General features: G+C 46.6%; 3 protein-coding genes across 3 annotated transcripts in view; all 3 read left to right on the forward strand.

Annotated features, from left to right (window-relative positions):
- Window positions 1-6934, forward strand: part of LOC135746691 (uncharacterized) — a 36727-nt gene extending 29793 nt beyond the window's left edge. The window contains exons 15-19 of the mRNA XM_073814454.1: window positions 888-1186; window positions 1622-2088; window positions 3919-4643; window positions 4962-5720; window positions 6911-6934. Of these exons, the coding sequence (XP_073670555.1) occupies window positions 888-1186; window positions 1622-2088; window positions 3919-4643; window positions 4962-5720; window positions 6911-6934 (2274 nt within the window). The remainder of the gene's footprint in view (window positions 1-887; window positions 1187-1621; window positions 2089-3918; window positions 4644-4961; window positions 5721-6910) is intronic.
- A 183-nt stretch (window positions 6935-7117) lies between these two features.
- LOC141282059 (uncharacterized) lies at window positions 7118-12045 on the forward strand. Its single transcript, XM_073814455.1, has 3 exons — window positions 7118-7175; window positions 11146-11879; window positions 12028-12045. The coding sequence occupies exons 1-3, from the start codon at window positions 7118-7120 to the stop codon at window positions 12043-12045; spliced, it is 810 nt and encodes a 269-aa protein (XP_073670556.1).
- A 2876-nt stretch (window positions 12046-14921) lies between these two features.
- Window positions 14922-19185, forward strand: LOC141282060 (uncharacterized). Its single transcript, XM_073814456.1, has 4 exons — window positions 14922-14931; window positions 16552-17264; window positions 18306-19088; window positions 19174-19185. Exons 1-4 carry the CDS (start codon window positions 14922-14924, stop codon window positions 19183-19185), a joined length of 1518 nt encoding a protein of 505 aa, XP_073670557.1.
- Window positions 19186-20221: the final 1036 nt, after the last annotated feature.

A 20221-nucleotide genomic window follows, 5' to 3' on the forward strand; every position in this document is an offset into this window, starting at 1 on the left:
CAACAACTACCACAGTTGCTCCAACAACCACAACTATTGCTCCAACGACCACAACAGTTCCTCCAACAACTACCACAGGTACTCCAACAACCACAACTGTTGCTCCAACCACAACAACTGCTGCTCCAACAACCACAACTGCTGCTCCAACAACCACAACAGTTCTTCCAACGACTACCACAGTTGCTCCAACAATAACAACTGTTGCTCCTACGACCACAACAGTTCCTTCAACATCTACCACAGTTGCTCCAACAACCACAACTGTTGCTCCAACCACAACAACTGCTGCTCCAACAACCACAACTGTTGCTCCAACGACAACAACTGTTGCTCCAACGACAACAACTATTGCTCCAACGACCACAACAGTTGCTCCAACAACCACAACTGTTGCTCCAACGACCACAACAGTTCCTTCAACCACAACAACTGCTGCTCCAACAACCACAACTGCTCTTCCAACAACCACAACAGTTCTTCCAACGACTACCACAGTTGCTCCAACAACCACAACAGTTCCTTCAACAGCTACCACAGTTGCTCCAATTACCACAACTATTGCTCCAAAAACCACAACAGTTCCTCCAACAACTACCACAGTTGCTCCAACAACCACAACTGTTGCTCCAACCACCACAACAGTTCCTCCAACAACTACCACTGTTGCTCCAACAACCACAACTGTTGCTCTAACGACCACAACAGTTCCTTCAACAACTACCCTAGTTGCTCCAACGACCACAACAGTTTCTCCAAAAACCACAGTTGGTACAACAACCACAACTATTGCTCCAACGACCACAACAATTCTTCCAACAACTCCCACAGTTGCTCCAACAACCACAACTGTTGCTCCAATGACCACAACAATTCTTCCATCAACTACCACAGTTGCTCCAACAACCACAACTGTTTCTCCAACGACTACAACAGTTCCTCCAACAACAACCACAGTTGCTCCAACAACCACAACTGTTGCTCCAACGACCACAACAGTTCCTCCAACAACTACCACAGTTGCTCCAACAACCACAACTTTTGCTCCAACGACCACAACAGTTCCTCCAACAACTACCACAGTTGCTCCAACGACCACAACTGTTGCTCCAACCACAACAACTGCTGCTCAAACAACCACAACTGCTGCTCCAACAACCACAACTGTTGCTCCAACAACCACAACATTTCCTCCAACAACTACCACAGCTGCTTCAACAACCACAACTGTTGCTCCAACGACCACAACAGTTTCTCCAACAACTACCACAATTGCTCCAACAACCACAACTGTTGCTCCAACGACTACAACAGTTCCTCCAACAACTTCCACAGTTGCTCCAATGACGACAACTGCGGCTCAAACAACCACAACTGTTGCTCCAACCACTACAACTGTAGCTCCAACAACAACAACTGCTGCTCCAACAACCACAACTGTTGCTCCAACAATCACAACTGTTGCTCCAACGACCACAACAGTTCCTCCAACAACTACCACAGTTGCTCTAACAACCACAACTGTTGCTCCAACGACCACAACAGTTCCTCCAACAAATACCACAGTTGCTCCAACAACCACAACTATTGCTCCAACGACCACAACAATTCTCCCAACAACTACCACAGTTGCTCCAACAACCACAACTGTTGCTCCAACGACCACAACAGTTCCTCCAACAACTACCACAGTTGCTCCAACAACCACAACTGTTGCTCCAACCACGACAACAGTTTCTCCAACAACTACCACAGTTCCTTCAACAACTACCACAGTTCCTTCAACAACTACCACAGTTGCTCCAACAACCACAACTATTGCTCCAACTACCACAACAGTTCCTCCAACAACTACCACAGGTACTCCAACAACCACAACTGTTGCTCCAACCACAACAACTGCTGCTCCAACAACCACAACTGCTGCTCCAACAACCACAACAGTTCTTCCAACGACTACCACAGTTGCTCCAACAACCACAACTGTTGCTCCTACGACCACAACAGTTCCTTCAACATCTACCACAGTTGCTCCAACAACCACAACTGTTGCTCCAACCACAACAACTGCTGCTCCAACAACCACAACTGTTGCTCCAACGACAACAACTGTTGCTCCAACAACCACAACTGTTGCTCCAACAACCACAACAGTTCTTCCAACGACTACCACAGTTGCTCCAACAACCACAACTGTTGCTCCAACCACAACAACTGCTGCTCCAACAACCACAACTGCTGCTCCAACAACCACAACTGTTGCTCCAACAACCACAACAGTTCCTCCAACAACTACCACAGCTGCTTCAACAACCACAACTGTTGCTCCAACGACCACAACAGTTTCTCCAACATCTACCACAGTTGCTCCAACAACCACAACTGTTGCTCCAACGACTACAACAGTTCCTCCAACAACTTCCACAGTTGCTCCAATGACGACAACTGCGGCTCAAACAACCACAACTGTTGCTCCAACCACTACAACTGTAGCTCCAACAACAACAACTGCTGCTCCAACAACCACAACTGTTGCTCCAACAACCACAACTGTTGCTCCAACAATCACAACTGTTGCTCCAACGACCACAACAGTTCCTCCAACAACTACCACAGTTGCTCCAACAACCACAACTGTTGCTCCAACCACCACAACAGTTCCTCCAACAACTACCACAGTTGCTCTAACAACCACAACTGTTGCTCCAACGACCACAACAGTTCCTCCAACAACTACCACAGTTGCTCCAACAACCACAACTGTTGCTCCAACCACAACAACTGCTGCTCCAACAACCACAACTGCTGCTCCAACAACCACAACTGTTGCTCCAACAACCACAACAGTTCCTCCAACAACTACCACAGCTGCTTCAACAACCACAACTGTTGCTCCAACGACCACAACAGTTTCTCCAACATCTACCACAGTTGCTCCAACAACCACAACTGTTGCTCCAACGACTACAACAGTTCCTCCAACAACTTCCACAGTTGCTCCAATGACGACAACTGCGGCTCAAACAACCACAACTGTTGCTCCAACAATCACAACTGTTGCTCCAACGACCACAACAGTTCCTCCAACAACTACCACAGTTGCTCCAACAACCACAACTGTTGCTCCAACCACAACAACTGCTGCTCAAACAACCACAACTGCTGCTCCAATGACCACAACTGTTGCTCCAACAACCACAACAGTTCTTCCAACGACTACCACAGTTGCTCCAACAACCACAACTGTTGCTCCAACCACAACAACTGCTGCTCCAACAACCACAACTGCTGCTCCAACAACCACAACTGTTGCTCCAACAACCACAACAGTTCCTCCAAAAACTACCACAGCTGCTTCAACAACCACAACTGTTGCTCCAACGACCACAACAGTTTCTCCAACAACTACCACAGTTGCTCCAACAACCACAACTGTTGCTCCAACGACTACAACAGTTCCTCCAACAACTTCCACAGTTGCTCCAATGACGACAACTGCGGCTGAAACAACCACAACTGTTGCTCCAACCACTACAACTGTAGCTCCAACAACAACAACTGCTGCTCCAACAACCACAACTGTTGCTCCAACAATCACAACTGTTGCTCCAACGACCACAACAGTTCCTCCAACGACCACAACAGTTCCTCCAACGACTACCACCGTTGCACCAACAACCACAACTGTTGCTTCAACGACCACAACAGTTCCTCCAACATCTACCACAGTTGCTCCAACAACCACAACTGTTGCTCCAACGACTACAACTGTTGCTCCAACAACAACCACAGTTCCTTCAACAACTACCACAGTTCCTTCAACAACTACCACAGTTGCTTCAACAACCACAACTGTTGCTCCAACCACAACAACTGCTGCTCCAACAACCACAACTGCTGCTCCAACAACCACAACAGTTCTTCCAACGACTACCACAGTTGCTCCAACAATCACAACTGTTGCTCCTACGACCACAACAGTTCCTTCAACATCTACCACAGTTGCTCCAACAACCACAACTGTTGCTCCAACCACAACAACTGCTGCTCCAACAACCACAACTGTTGCTCCAACGACAACAACTGTTGCTCCAACGACAACAACTATTGCTCCAACAACCACAACAGTTGCTCCAACGACCACAACAGTTCCTTCAACCACAACATCTGCTGCTCCAACAACCACAACTGCTGTTCCAACGACCACAACTGTTGCTCCAACAACCACAACAGTTCTTCCAACGATTACCACAGTTGCTCCAACAACCACAACTGTTGCTCCAACCACAACAACTGCTGCTTCAACAACCACAACTGCTGCTCCAACGACCACAACAGTTCCTCCAACAACCACAACTGCTGCTCCAACGACCACAACTGTTGCTCCAACAACCACAACAGTTGCTCCAACGACAACAACTGTTGCTCCAACGACAACAACTGTTGCTCCAACAACCACAACAGTTGCTCCAACAACCACAACTGTTGCTCTAACGACCACAACAGTTCCTTCAACCACAACAACTGCTGATCCAACAACCACAACTGCTGCTCCAACGACCACAACAGTTCCTCCAACAACCACAACTGCTGCTCCAACAACCACAACTGTTGCTCCAACGACTACAACAGTTCCTCCAACAACTTCCACAGTTGCTCCAATGACGACAACTGCGGCTCAAACAACCACAACTGTTGCTCCAACCACTACAACTGTAGCTTCAACAACAACAACTGCTGCTCCAATAACCACAACTGCTGCTCCAACAACCACAACTGTTGCTCCAACAACCACAACAGTTCATTCAACAACTACCACAGTTGCTCCAATTACCACAACTATTGCTCCAAAAACCACAACAGTTCCTCCAACAACTACCACAGTTGCTCCAACAACCACAACTGTTGCTCAAACCACCACAACAGTTCCTCCAACAACTACCACAGTTGCTCCAACAACCACAACTGTTGCTCTAACGACCACAACAGTTCCTTCAACAACTACCCTAGTTGCTCCAACGACCACAACAGTTTCTCCAAAAACCACAGTTGGTCCAACAACCACAATTATTGCTCCAACGACCACAACAATTCTTCCAACAACTCCCACAGTTGCTCCAACAACCACAACTGTTGCTCCAATGACCACAACAATTCTTCCAACAACTACCACAGTTGCTCCAACAACCACAACTGTTTCTCCAACGACCACAACAGTTCCTCCAACAACTACCACAGTTGCTCCAACAACCACAACTGTTGCTCCAACGACCACAACAGTTCCTCCAACAACTACCACAGTTGCTCCAACAACCACAACTTTTGCTCCAACGACCACAACAGTTCCTCCAACAACTACCACTGTTGCTCCAACCACAACAACTGCTGCTCAAACAACCACAACTGCTGCTCCAATGACCACAACTGTTGCTCCAACAACCACAACAGTTCTTCCAACGACTACCACAGTTGCTCCAACAACCACAACTGTTGCTCCAACCACAACAACTGCTGCTCCAATAACCACAACTGCTGCTCCAACGACCACAACTGTTGCTCCAACGACCACAACAGTTTCACCAACAAGTACCACAGTTGCTCCAACAACCACAACTGTTGCTCCAACGACTACAACAGTTCCTCCAACAACTTCCACAGTTGCTCCAATGACGACAACTGCGGCTCAAACAACCACAACTGTTGCTCCAACCACTACAACTGTAGCTCCAACAACAACAACTGTTGCTCCAACCACCACAACAGTTCATCCAACAACTACCACAGTCTTCATATAGGAAAAAACAGCAACAACAATTGGAAAATACATTAGAACAAAAAATCAAACTCCTAACAAATGAAATATCTCACCATCCCAGTGAACCAAAACAGAAGGAATTAAAAGAACTCAAAATACAAATTGATGATATCATACAGAAAAGAACACAATTTCAAATTCAGCAACTGAAATATAATGGTTTTCAGTACAATAACAAAGCAAACAGTAAATACCTAGCAAATCTACTCCAATACAAGAAAGAGAAATCAATCATCCCAGCCATCTTAGACACCACAGGAAATATTAACCAAAACCCACAGGATATAAATAATATATTTAGAAATTTCTATAGCAATCTCTATTCCCCCACTCACCAACCTACTCAATCAGAAATCAACACTTTTTTGAATAGTCTGACATTGCCAAAATTAACTTTAGAACAAACCAACATTCTAGACGCACCCCTAAGCATTAATGAACTTACTAAAGCACTCAATAAAATTCCTAGCAATAAATCTCCCGGGCCAGATGGACTACCAGCTGAATTTTACAGACACTTTTGGGACATATTATCACCACTATTTAACAGAGTAATTATAGAAATAAAAAAGTCATCCACCATACCCACACACATGAATACAGCAGCCATAACATTACTACTAAAACCCAACAAAGATCCATCTCATCCCTCAAGCTACCGACCTCTCTCATTATTAAATACTGATTTGAAAATTATCACCAAAGCATTAGCAACTAGAATAGAAACAGTCACCCCCACAATCATTCATCCAGATCAGACAGGTTTCATAAAAAATAGACACGCTACAGATAATGTCCGTAGACTTTTTAATTTATTTAATATATCACAAGAAAGACAACAGAAAACAATTATCATTTCACTTGACGCAGAAAAAGCCTTCGATAAGGTAAACTGGGAATTTTTATTCAGTACACTTCACAAGTTTGGTTTTGGAGAGTCGTTCATCCACTGGATTAAAATACTGTATTCATCACCCAGGGCCACCATCACCACCAACGGAATTACTTCACAGAGTTTCACACTACATCAGGGCACCAGACAGGGATGTCCTCTCTCGCCCTCCCTCTTTGCCATTTTTATTGAACCTCTCGCAGCAGCAATACGACAAAACACCATAATCAAAGGAATTCAGGTAGACAATGTACAACACAAAATCAGTTTATATGCAGATGATCTTTTACTATATTTACAGAACCCACGAGTGTCACTTCAAGAAACGTTCAATATTATCAGTAATTTCTCACTTGTCTCACATTACACTATCAACTGGAACAAGTCAATTTTACTACCACTATCAGATGATGCATGGGATTCTGGAGCTCAGGACCCCTCCCTCCACCTTCACACTGGCAACATCAAGTACCTAGGGATTCAGATTTCCCCCAGGCTGTCAGAGCTTTTCACTCTCAACTACACTCCTCTCCTTAAGAAAATTGAAGACGAATATAAACGCTGGTCTAAACATCCACTTACATTAATCGGAAGAATAGCCGCTGTAAAAATGAAAACCCTACCTCAAATTAACTACCTTTTTTCTATGATTCCCGTCACTCCCACAGATAAATGGTTCAAAACTCTTAATTCTTTAACAACACAATTTTATTGGAAAAATAAAAAACCCAGAATTTCACTCTCAACACTACAAAATAAAAAATCACATGGGGGGCTTGAGGCTCCAAACTTCCATCATTACTTCCTGGCAAATCAATTACAGTATTTAGTTAAATGGATCAATATACACAAGTACAATTACCCATGGCTAGAATTGGAACAAAACCAATGCATAAATATCCCAATTTCAGATCTCCCCTTCCTCTCACAATCAATTAAGAAATCCAACCTCTTCCAAAGCATTACTATACAATCAACTCTGACAGCCTGGTGGAAAACAAATCAAATCACAAAATCATCACGACAACAGTTTCTCCAACAACTACCACAGTTCCTTCAACAACTACCACAGTTCCTTCAACAACTACCACAGTTGCTCCAACAACCACAACTATTGCTCCAACGACCACAACAGTTCCTCCAACAACTACCACAGGTACTCCAACAACCACAACTGTTGCTCCAACCACAACAACTGCTGCTCCAACGACTACCACAGTTGCTCCAACAACCACAACTGTTGCTCCTACGACCACAACAGTTCCTCCAACATCTACCACAGTTGCTCCAACAACCACAACTGTTGCTCCAACCACAACAACTGCTGTTCCAACAACCACAACTGTTGCTCCAACGACAACAACTGTTGCTCCAACGACAACAACTGTTGCTCCAACGACAAAAATTGTTGCTCCAACAACCACAACAGTTGCTCCAACAACCACAACTGTTGCTCCAACGACCACAACAGTTCCTTCAACCACAACAACTGCTGCTCCAACAACCACAACTGCTGTTCCAACGACCACAACTGTTGCTCCAACAACCACAACAGTTCTTCCAACGACTACCACAGTTGCTCCAACAGCCACAACTGTTGCTCCAACCACAACAACTACTGCTTCAACAACCACAACTGCTGCTCCAACGACCCTAACTGTTGCTCCAACAACCACAACAATTCTTCCAACGACTACCACAGTTGCTTCAACAACCACAACTGTTGCTCCAACAACCACAACAGTTCCTCCAACAACTACCACAGTTGCTCCAACCACAACAACTGCTGCTCCAACAACCACAACTGCTGCTCCAACGACCACAACTGTTGCTCCAACAACCACAACAGTTCTTCCAACGACTACCACAGTTGCTCCAACAACCACAACTGTTGCTCCAACGACCACAACAGTTCCTCCAACAACAACAACTGCTGCTCCAACAACCACAACTGCTGCTCCAACGACCACAACTGTTGCTCCAACAACCACAACAGTTTTTCCAACGACTACCACAGTTGTTCCAACAACCACAACAGTTCTTCCAACGACTACCACAGTTGCTCCAACAACCACAACTGTTGCTCCAACGACTACAACAGTTCCTCCAACCACAACAACTGCTGCTCCAACAACCACAACTGCTGCTCCATCGACCACAACTGTTGCTCCAACAACCACAACAGTTTTTCCAACGACTACCACAGTTGCTCCAACAACCACAACAGTTCTTCCAACGAATACCACAGTTGCTCCAACAACCACAACTGTTGCTCCAACGACTACAACAGTTCTTTTAACAACTACCACAGTTGCTCCAACAACCACAACTGTTGCTCCAACGACCACAAAAATTCCACCACCAACTACCATTTTTTCTCCAACAACCACAACTGTTACTCCAACGACCACAACAATTCTTCCAACAATTACCACAGTTGCTCCAAAAACCACAACTGTTGCTCCAACAACCACAACAGTTTCTCCAACCACAACAACTTCTGCTCCAACAACCACAACTGTTGTTCCAACGACCACAACAGTTCCTCCAACAACTACCACAGTTGCTTCAACGACCACAACAACTGCTGCTCCAAAAACCACAACTGCTGCTCCAACAACCACCACAACTGTTGCTCCAACAACCACCATAGTTCCTCCAATGACTTCAACTGTTGCTCCAACAACCACAACAGTTCTTCCAACGACTACCACAGTTGCTCCAACAACCACAACTGTTGCTCCAATCACAACAACTGCTGCTCCAACAACCACCACTGCTGCTCCAACGACCACAACTGTTGCTCCAACAACCACAACTGATGCTCCAACAACCACAACAGTTCCTCCAACAACTACGGCAGATGCTCCAACAACCACAACTGTTGCTCCAACCACCACAACAGTTCCTCCAACAACTACCACAGTTGCTCCAACAACCACAACTGTTGCTCCAACAACCACAACAGTTCTTCCAACAACTACCACAGCTGCTTCAACAACCACAACTGTTGCTCCAACGACCACAACAGTTTCTCCAACAACTACCACAGTTGCTCCAACAACCACAACTGTTGCTCCAACGACTACAACAGTTCCTCCAACAACTTCCACAGTTGCTCCAATGACGTCAACTGCGGCTCAAACAACCACAACTGTTGCTCCAACCACTACAACTGTAGCTCCAATGACGCCAACTGCGGCTCAAACAACCACAACTGTTGCTCCAACCACTACAACTGTAGCTCCAACAACAACAACTGCTGCTCCAACAACCACAACTGTTGCTCCAACAATCACAACTGTTGCTCCAACGACCACAACAGTTCCTCCAACGACCACAACAGTTCCTCCAACAACTACCACAGTTGCTCCAACAACCACAACTGTTGCTCCAACCACCACAACAGTTCCTCCAACAACTACCACAGTTGCTCCAACAACCACAACTGTTGCTCCAATGACCACAACAGTTCCTCCAACAACTACCACAGTTGCTCCAACAACCACAACTATTGCTCCAACGACCACAACAATTCTCCCAACAACTACCACAGTTGCTTCAACAACCACAACTGTTGCTCCAACGACCACAACAGTTCCTCCAACAACTACCACAGTTGCTCCAACAACCACAACTGTTGCTCCAACCACGACAACAGTTTCTCCAACAACTACCACAGTTCCTTTAACAACTACCACAGTTCCTTCAACAACTACCACAGTTGCTCCAACAACCACAACTATTGCTACAACGACCACAACAGTTCCACCAACAACTACCACAGGTACTCCAACAACCACAACTGCTGCTCCAACAACCACAACAGTTCTTCCAACGACTACTACAGTTGCTCCACCAACCACAACTGTTGCTCCTACGACCACAACAGTTCCTTCAACATCTACCTCAGTTGCTCCAACAACCACAACTGTTGCTCCAACCACAACAACTGCTGCTTCAACAACCACAACTGCTGCTCCAACGACCACAACTGTTGCTCCAACAACCACAACAATTCTTCCAACGACTACCACAGTTGCTTCAACAACCACAACTGTTGCTCCAACAACCACAACAGTTCCTCCAACAACTACCACAGTTGCTCCAACCACAACAACTGCTGCTCCAACAACCACAACTGCTGCTCCAATGACCACAACTGTTGCTCCAACAACCACAACAATTCTTCCAACGACTACCACAGTTGCTTCAACAACCACAACTGTTGCTCCAACAACCACAACAGTTCCTCCAACAACTACCACAGTTGCTCCAACCACAACAACTGCTGCTCCAACAACCACAACTGTTGCTCCAACGACTACAACAGTTCCTCCAACCACAACAACTGCTGCTCCAACAACCACAACTGCTGCTCCAACAACCACAACTGCTGCTCCAACGACCACAACTGTTGCTCCAACAACCACAACAGTTTTTCCAACGACTACCACAGTTGCTCCAACAACCACAACTGTTGCTCCAACGACTACAGCAGTTCTTTCAACATCTTCAACAGTTGCTCCAACAACCACAACTGTTGCTCCAACGACCACAACAGTTCCTCCAACAACTACCACAGTTGCTCCAACAACCACAACTATTGCTCCAACGACCACAACAATTCTTCCAACAATTACCACAGTTGCTCCAAAAACCACAACTGTTGCTCCAACAACCACAAAAGTTCCTCCAACCACAACAACTGCTGCTCCAACAACCACAACAGTTCCTCCAACAACTACCACAGTTGCTCCAACCACAACAACTGCTGCTCCAACAACCACAATTGCTGCTCCAATGACCACAACTGTTGCTCCAACAACCACAACAATTCTTCCAACGACTACCACAGTTGCTTCAACAACCACAACTGTTGCTCCAACAACCACAACAGTTCCTCCAACAACTACCACAGTTGCTCCAACCACAACAACTGCTGCTCCAACAACCACAACTGTTGCTCCAACGACTACAACAGTTCCTCCAACCACAACAACTGCTGCTCCAACAACCACAACTGCTGCTCCAACGACCACAACTGTTGCTCCAACAACCACAACAGTTTTTCCAACGACTACCACAGTTGCTCCAACAACCACAACAGTTCTTCCAACGACTACCACAGTTGCTCCAACAACCACATCTGTTGCTCCAACGACTACAACAGTTCTTTCAACAACTACAACAGTTGCTCCAACAACCACAACTGTTGCTCCAACGACCACAAAAGTTCCTCCAACAACTACCACAGTTGCTCCAACAACCACAACTATTGCTCCAACGACCACAACAATTCTTCCATCAATTACCACAGTTGCTCCAAAAACCATAACTGTTGCTCCAACAACCACAACAGTTCCTCCAACCACAACAACTGCTGCTCCAACAACCACAACTGCTGCTCCAACAACCACAACTGTTGCTCCAACCACAACAACTGCTGCTCCAACAACCACAACTTCTTCTCCAACAACCACAACTTCTTCTCCAACAACCACAACTGTTGTTCCAACAACCACAACAGTTCCTCCAACAACTACCACAGTTGTTTCAACGACCACAACAACTGCTGCTCCAAAAACCACAACTGCTGCTCCAACAACCACAACTGTTGCTCCAACGACCACAACTGTTGCTCCAACAACCACAACAGTTCTTCCAACGACTACCACAGTTGCTCCAACAACCAAAACTGTTGCTCCAACCACAACAACTGCTGCTCCAACAACCACCACTGCTGCTCCAACGACCACAACTGTTGCTCCAACAACCACAACTGATGCTCCAACAACCACAACAGTTCCTCCAACAACCACAACTGTTGCTCCAACCACCACAACAATTCTTCCAACAACTCCCACAGTTGCTCCAACAACCACAACTGTTGCTCCAACAACCACAACAATTCTTCCAACAACTACCACAGTTGCTCCAACGACCACAACAGTTTCTCCAAAAACCACAGGTGGTCCAACAACCACAACTATTGCTCCAACAACCACAACAATTCTTCCAACAACTCCCACAGTTGCTCCAACAACCACAACTGTTGCTCCAACGACCACAACAATTCTTCCAACAACTACCACAGTTGCTCCAACAACCACAACTGTTTCTCCAACGACCACAACAGTTCCTCCAACAACTACCACAGTTGCTCCGACGACCACAACAGTTCCTCCAACAACTACCACAGTTGCTCCGACAACCACAACTGTTGCTCCAACGACTACAACAGTTCCTCTAACAACTTCCACAGTTGCTCCAATGACGACAACTGCGGCTCAAACAACCACAACTGTTGCTCCAACCACTACAACTGTAGCTCCAACAACAACAACTGCTGCTCCAACAATCACAACTGTTGCTCCAACAATCACAACTATTGCTCCAACGACCACAACAATTCTCTCAACAACTACCACAGTTGCTCCAACAACCACAACTGTTGCTCCAACGACCACAACAGTTCCTCCAACAACTACCACAGTTGCTCCAACAACCACAACTGTTGCTCAAACCACGACAACAGTTTTTCCAACAACTACCACAGTTCCTTCAACAACTACCACAGTTCCTTCAACAACTAGCACAGTTGCTCCAACAACCACAACTATTGCTCCAACGACCACAACAGTTCCTCCAACCACAACAACTGCTGCTCCAACAACCACAACTTCTTCTCTAACAACCACAACTGTTGTTCCAACGACCACAACAGTTCCTCCAACAACTACCACAGTTGCTTCAACGAACACAACAACTGCTTCTCCAAAAACCACAACTGCTGCTCCAACAAACACAACTGTTGCTCCAACAACCACCATAGTTCCTCCAACGACCACAACTGTTGCTCCAACAACCACAACAGTTCCTCCAACAACTACCACAGTTGCTCCAACAACCACAACAGTTCCTCCAATGACCACAACAGTTTCTCCAACAACTACCACAGTTGCTCCAACAACCACAACTGTTGCTCCAACGACCACAACAGTTACTCCAACGACTACCACAGTTGCTCTAACGACCACAACTGTTGCTCTAACGACCACAAAAACTGCTGCTCCAACGACCACAACTGTTGCTCCAACAACCACCATAGTTCCTACGACAACTACAACTGTTGCTCCAACGACTACCACAGTTGCTCCAAAGACCACAACTGTTGCTCTAACAACCACAAAAACTGCTGCTCCAACGACCACAACTGTTGCTCCAACAACCACCATAGTTCCTACGACAACTACAACTGTTGTTCCAACAACTACCACAGTTGGTCCAACGACCACAACTGCGGATCAAATAACCACAACTGTTGCTCCAACCACTACAACTGTAGCTACAACCACGACAACTGAAGCTCAAACAACCACAACTTTTGCTCCAAAGACCACAACAGTTCCTCCAAAAACTACCACAGTTGCTCCAACAACCACAACTGTTGCTCCAACGACCACAACAGTTCCTCCAACAACTACCACAGTTGCTCCAACAACCACAACTGTTGCTCCAACCACAACAACTGCTGCTCCAACAACCACAACTGCTGCTCCAACAACCACAACAGTTCTTCCAACGACTTCCACAGTTGCTCCAACAACTACAACTGTTGCTCCTACGACCACAACAGTTCCTCCAAAGACTACCACAGTTGCTTTAACAACCACAACTGTTGCTCCAACAACCACAACAGTTCCTCCAACCACAACAACTGCTGCTCCAACAACCACAACTGCTGCTCCAACGACCACAACTGTTGCTCGAACGACCACAACAGTTCTTCCAACGACTACCACAGTTGCTCCAACAACCACAACTGTTGCTCCAACGACTACAGCAGTTCCGCCAACAACTTCCACAGTTGCTCCAAAGACGACAACTGCGGCTCAAACAACCACAACTGTTGCTCCAACCACTACAACTGTAGCTCCAACAACATCAACTGCTGCTCCAACAACCACAACTGCTGCTCCAACAACCACAACTGTTGCTCCAACAACCACAACTGTTCCTCCAACAACTACCACAGTTGCTCCAACAACCACAACTGTTGCTCCAACAACCACAACAGTTCCTCCAAAAACTACCACAGTTGCTCCAACAACCACAACTGTTGCTCCATCGACCACAACAGTTCCTCCAACAACTACCACAGTTCCTCCAACAACTACCACAGTTGCTACAACAACCAAAACTGTTGCTTCAATGACCACAAGTGTTCCTCCAACACCTACCACAGTTGCTCCAACAACCACAACTGTTGCTCCAACGACCACAACAGTTCCTCCAACAACTACCACAGTTCCTCCAACAACTACCACAGTTGCTACAACAACCAAAACTGTTGCTCCAACAACCACAACTGTTGCTCCAACCACAACAACTGCTGCTCCAACAACCACAACTGCTGCTCCAACAACCACAACTGCTGCTCCAACAACCACAACAGTTCTTCCAACAACTACCACAGTTGCTCCAACAACCACAACTTTTGCTCCAACAACCACAACAGTTCCTCCAACAACTACCACTGTTGCTCCAACAACCACAAATACTGCTCCAACGACCAAAACAATTCTTCCAACAACTACCACAGTTTCTCCAACAACCACAACTGTTGCTCCAACGACCACAACAGTTCCTCCAACAACTACCACAGTTGCTCCAACAACCACAACTGTTGCTCCAACCACAACAACTGCTGCTCCAACAACCACAACTGCTGCTCCAACAACCACAACAGTTCTTCCAACGACTTCCACAGTTGCTCCAACAACCACAACTGTTGCTCCTACGACCACAAGAGTTCCTCCAACGACTACCACAGTTGCTCCAACAACCACAACTGTTGCTTCAACGACCACAACAGTTCCTCCAACAACTACCACAGTTGCTCCAACAACCACAACTGTTGCTCCAATGACCACAACAGTTCCTCCAACCACAACAACTGCTGCTCCAACAACCACAACTGCTGCTCCAACGACCACAACTGTTGCTCCAACAACCACAACGGTTCTTCCAACGACTACCACAGTTGCTCCAACAACCACAGCTGTTGCTCCAACCACAACAACTGCTGCTCCAACAACCACAAGTGCTGCTCCAACCACCACAACAGTTCTTCCAACGACTACCACAGTTGCTCCACCAACCACAACTGTTGCTCCAACAACCACAGCAGTTCCTCCAGCAACTACCACAGTTGCTCCAACAACCACAACTGTTGCTCCAACCACCACAACTGTTGCTCCAAAAACTACCACAGTTCCTCCAACAACTACTACAGTTGCTACAACAACCACAACTGTTCCTCCAACAGCTAACAAAGTTGCTCCAACAATCACAACTGTTGCTCCAACAACCACAACAGTTCCTCCAACAACTACCACAGTTGCTCCAACAACCACAACTGTTCCTCCAACAACTACCACAGTTGCTCCAACAACCACAACTGTTGTTCCAATGACCACAACTGTTCCTCCAACAACTACCACAGTTGCTCCAACAACCACAACTGTTGCTCCAACAACCACAACAGTTCTTCCAACGACTACCACAGTTCCTCCAACAACTACCACAGTTGCTCCAACAACCACAACTGTTCCTCCAACAACTACCACAGTTGCTCCAACAACCACAACTGTTGCTCCAACCACCACAACAGTTCCTCCAACAACTACCACAGTTGCTCCAACAACCACAACTGTTCCTCCAACAACTACCACAGTTGCTCCAACAACCACAACTGTTGCTCCAACCACCACAACAGTTCCTCCAACAACTACCACAGTTGCTCCAACAACCACAACTGTTAATCCAACGACCACAACAGTTCCTCCACCAACTACCACAGATGCTCCAACCACCACAACTATTGTTCCAACGACCACAAAAATTCTTCCAACAACTACCACAGTTGTTCCAACAACCACAACCTTTGCTCCAACAACCACAACAGTTCCTCCAACAACTACCACAGTTGCTCCAACAACCACAACTGTTGCTCCTACGACCACAAGAGTTCCTCCAAAGACTACCACAGTTGCTCCAACAACCACAACTGTTGCTTCAACGACCACAACAGTTCCTCCAACAACTACCACAGTTGCTCCAACAACCACAACTGTTGCTCCAACGACCACAACAGTTCCTCCAACAACTACAACAGTTGCTCCAACAACCACAACTGTTGCTCCAACGACCACAACAGTTCCTCCAACAACTACCACAGTTGCTCCAACAACCACAACTGTTGCTCCAACCACCACAACAGTTCCTCCAACAACTACCACAGTTGCTCCAACAACCACAACTGTTGCTCCAACGACCACAACAGTTCCTCCACCAACTACCACAGATGCTCCAACAACCACAACTGTTGCTCCAACAACCACAACAGTTCTTCCAACGACTACCACAGTTGCTCCAACAACCACAACGGTTGCTCCAACGACCACAACAGTTCCTCCAACGACTACCATAGTTGCTCCAACAACCACAACTGTTGCTCCAACCACTACAACTGCTGCTCCAACAACCACAACTGCTGCTCCAACAACCACAACAGTTCTTCCAACGACTTCCATAGTTCCTCCAACAACTACCACAGTTGCTCCAACAACCACAACTGTTCCTCCAACAACTACCACAGTTGCTCCAACAACCACAACTGTTGCTCCAACCACCACAACAGTTCCTCCAACAACTACCACAGTTGCTCCAACAACCACAACTGTTGCTCCAACGACCACAACAGTTCCTCCACCAACTACCACAGATGCTCCAACCACCACAACTATTGTTCCAACAACCACAAAAATTCTTCCAACAACTACCACAGTTGTTCCAACAACCACAACCTTTGCTCCAACAACCACAACAGTTCCTCCAACAACTACCACAGTTGCTCCAACAACCACAACTGTTGCTCCTACGACCACAAGAGTTCCTCCAACGACTACCACAGTTGCTCCAACAACCACAACTGTTGCTTCAACGACCACAACAGTTCCTCCAACAACTACCACAGTTGCTCCAACAACCACAACTGTTGCTCCAACGACCACAACAGTTCCTCCAACAACTACAACAGTTGCTCCAACAACCACAACTGTTGCTCCAACGACCACAACAGTTCCTCCAACAACTACCACAGTTGCTCCAACAACCACAACTGTTGCTCCAATGACCACAACAGTTCCTCCAACAACTACCACAGTTGCTCCAACCACCACAACTGTTGCTCCAACCACAACTGTTGCTTTAACCACAACAACTGCTGCTACAATAACCACAACTGCTGCTCCAACAACCAAAACTGTTGCTCCAAAGACCACAACAGTTCCTCCAACAACTACCACAGTTGCTCCAAAAACCACAACAGTTCCTCCAATGACCACAACAGTTCCTCCAACAACTACCACAGTTGCTCTAACAACCACAACTATTGCTCCAACGACCACAACAATTCTTCCAACAACTACCACAGTTGCTCCAACAACCACAACTGTTGCTCCAACGACTACAACAGTTCCTCCAACAACTACCACAGTTGCTCTAACAACCACAACTGTTGCTCCAACGACCACAACAGTTCCTCCAACAACTACCACAGTTCCTCCAACAACTACCACAGTTGCTACAACAACCAAAACTGTTGCTCCAACAACCACAACTGTTGCTCCAACCACAACAACTGCTGCTCCAACAACCACAACTGCTGCTCCAACAACCACAACTGCTGCTCCAACAACCACAACAGTTCTTCCAACAACTACCACAGTTGCTCCAACAACCACAACTGTTGCTCCAACAACCACAACAGTTCCTCCAACAACTACCACTGTTGCTCCAACAACCACAAATACTGCTCCAACGACCACAACAATTCTTCCAACAACTACCACAGTTTCTCCAACAACCACAACTGTTGCTCCAACGACCACAACAGTTCCTCCAACAACTACCACAGTTGCTCCAACAACTACCACAGTTGCTCCAACAACCACAACTGCTGCTCCAACAACCACAACAGTTCTTCCAACGACTTCCACAGTTGCTCCAACAACCACAACTGTTGCTCCTACGACCACAAGAGTTCCTCCAACGACTACCACAGTTGCTCCAACAACCACAACTGTTGCTCCAACAACCACAACAGTTCTTCCAACGACTACCACAGTTGCTCCAACAACCACAACGGTTGCTCCAACGACCACAACAGTTCCTCCAACGACTACCACAGTTGCTCCAACAACCACAACTGTTGCTCCAACCACTACAACTGCTGCTCCAACAACCACAACTGCTGCTCCAACACCCACAACAGTTCTTCCAACGACTTCCATAGTTCCTCCAACAACTACCACAGTTGCTCCAACAACCACAACTGCTGCTCCAACGACCACAACTGTTGCTCCAACAACCACAACGGTTCTTCCAACGACTACCACAGTTGCTCCATTAACCACAGCTGTTGCTCCAACCACAACAACTGCTGCTCCAACAACCACAACTGCTGCTCCAACCACCACAACAGTTCTTCCAACGACTACCACAGTTGCTCCACCAACCACAACTGTTGCTCCAACAACCACAGCAGTTCCTCCAGCAACTACCACAGTTGCTCCAACAACCACAACTGTTGCTCCAACATCCACAACTGTTGCTCCAACAACCACAACTGTTGCTCCAACCACCACAACAGTTCCTCCAACAACTACTACTGTTGCTCCAACAACCACAAATACTGCTCCAACGACCACAACAATTCTTCAAACAACTACCACAGTTGCTCCAACAACCACAACTGTTGCTCCAACGACCACAACAGTTCCTCCAACAACTACCACAGTTGCTCCAACAACCACAACTGTTGCTCCAACAACCACAACAGTTCTTCCAACGACTACCACAGTTGCTCCAACAACCACAACTGTTGCTCCAACCACCACAACAGTTCCTCCAACAACTACCACAGTTGCTCCAACAACCACAACTGTTGCTCCAACAACCACAACAGTTCTTCCAACAACTACCACAGTTGCTCCAACAACCACAACTGTTGCTCCAACGACCACAACAGTTCCTCCACCAACTACCACTGTTGCTCCAAAAACTACCACAGTTCCTCCAACAACTACTACAGTTGCTACAACAACCAAAACTGTTGCTCCAATGACCACAACTGTTCCTCCAACAGCTAACAAAGTTGCTCCAACAATCACAACTGTTGCTCCAACAACCACAACAGTTCCTCCAACAACTACCACAGTTGCTCCAACAACCACAACTGTTCCTCCAACAACTACCACAGTTGCTCCAACAACCACAACTGTTGCTCCAATGACCACAACTGTTCCTCCAACAACTACCACAGTTGCTCCAAAACCCACAACTGTTGCTCCAATCACCACAACACTTCCTCCAACAAGTACCACAGTTGCTCCAACAACCACAACTGTTCCTCCAACAACTACCACAGTTGCTCCAACAACCACAAC

This window comes from Paramisgurnus dabryanus, chromosome 4 (assembly GCF_030506205.2).
Source record: "Paramisgurnus dabryanus chromosome 4, PD_genome_1.1, whole genome shotgun sequence".
NCBI lineage: Eukaryota > Metazoa > Chordata > Actinopteri > Cypriniformes > Cobitidae > Paramisgurnus > Paramisgurnus dabryanus.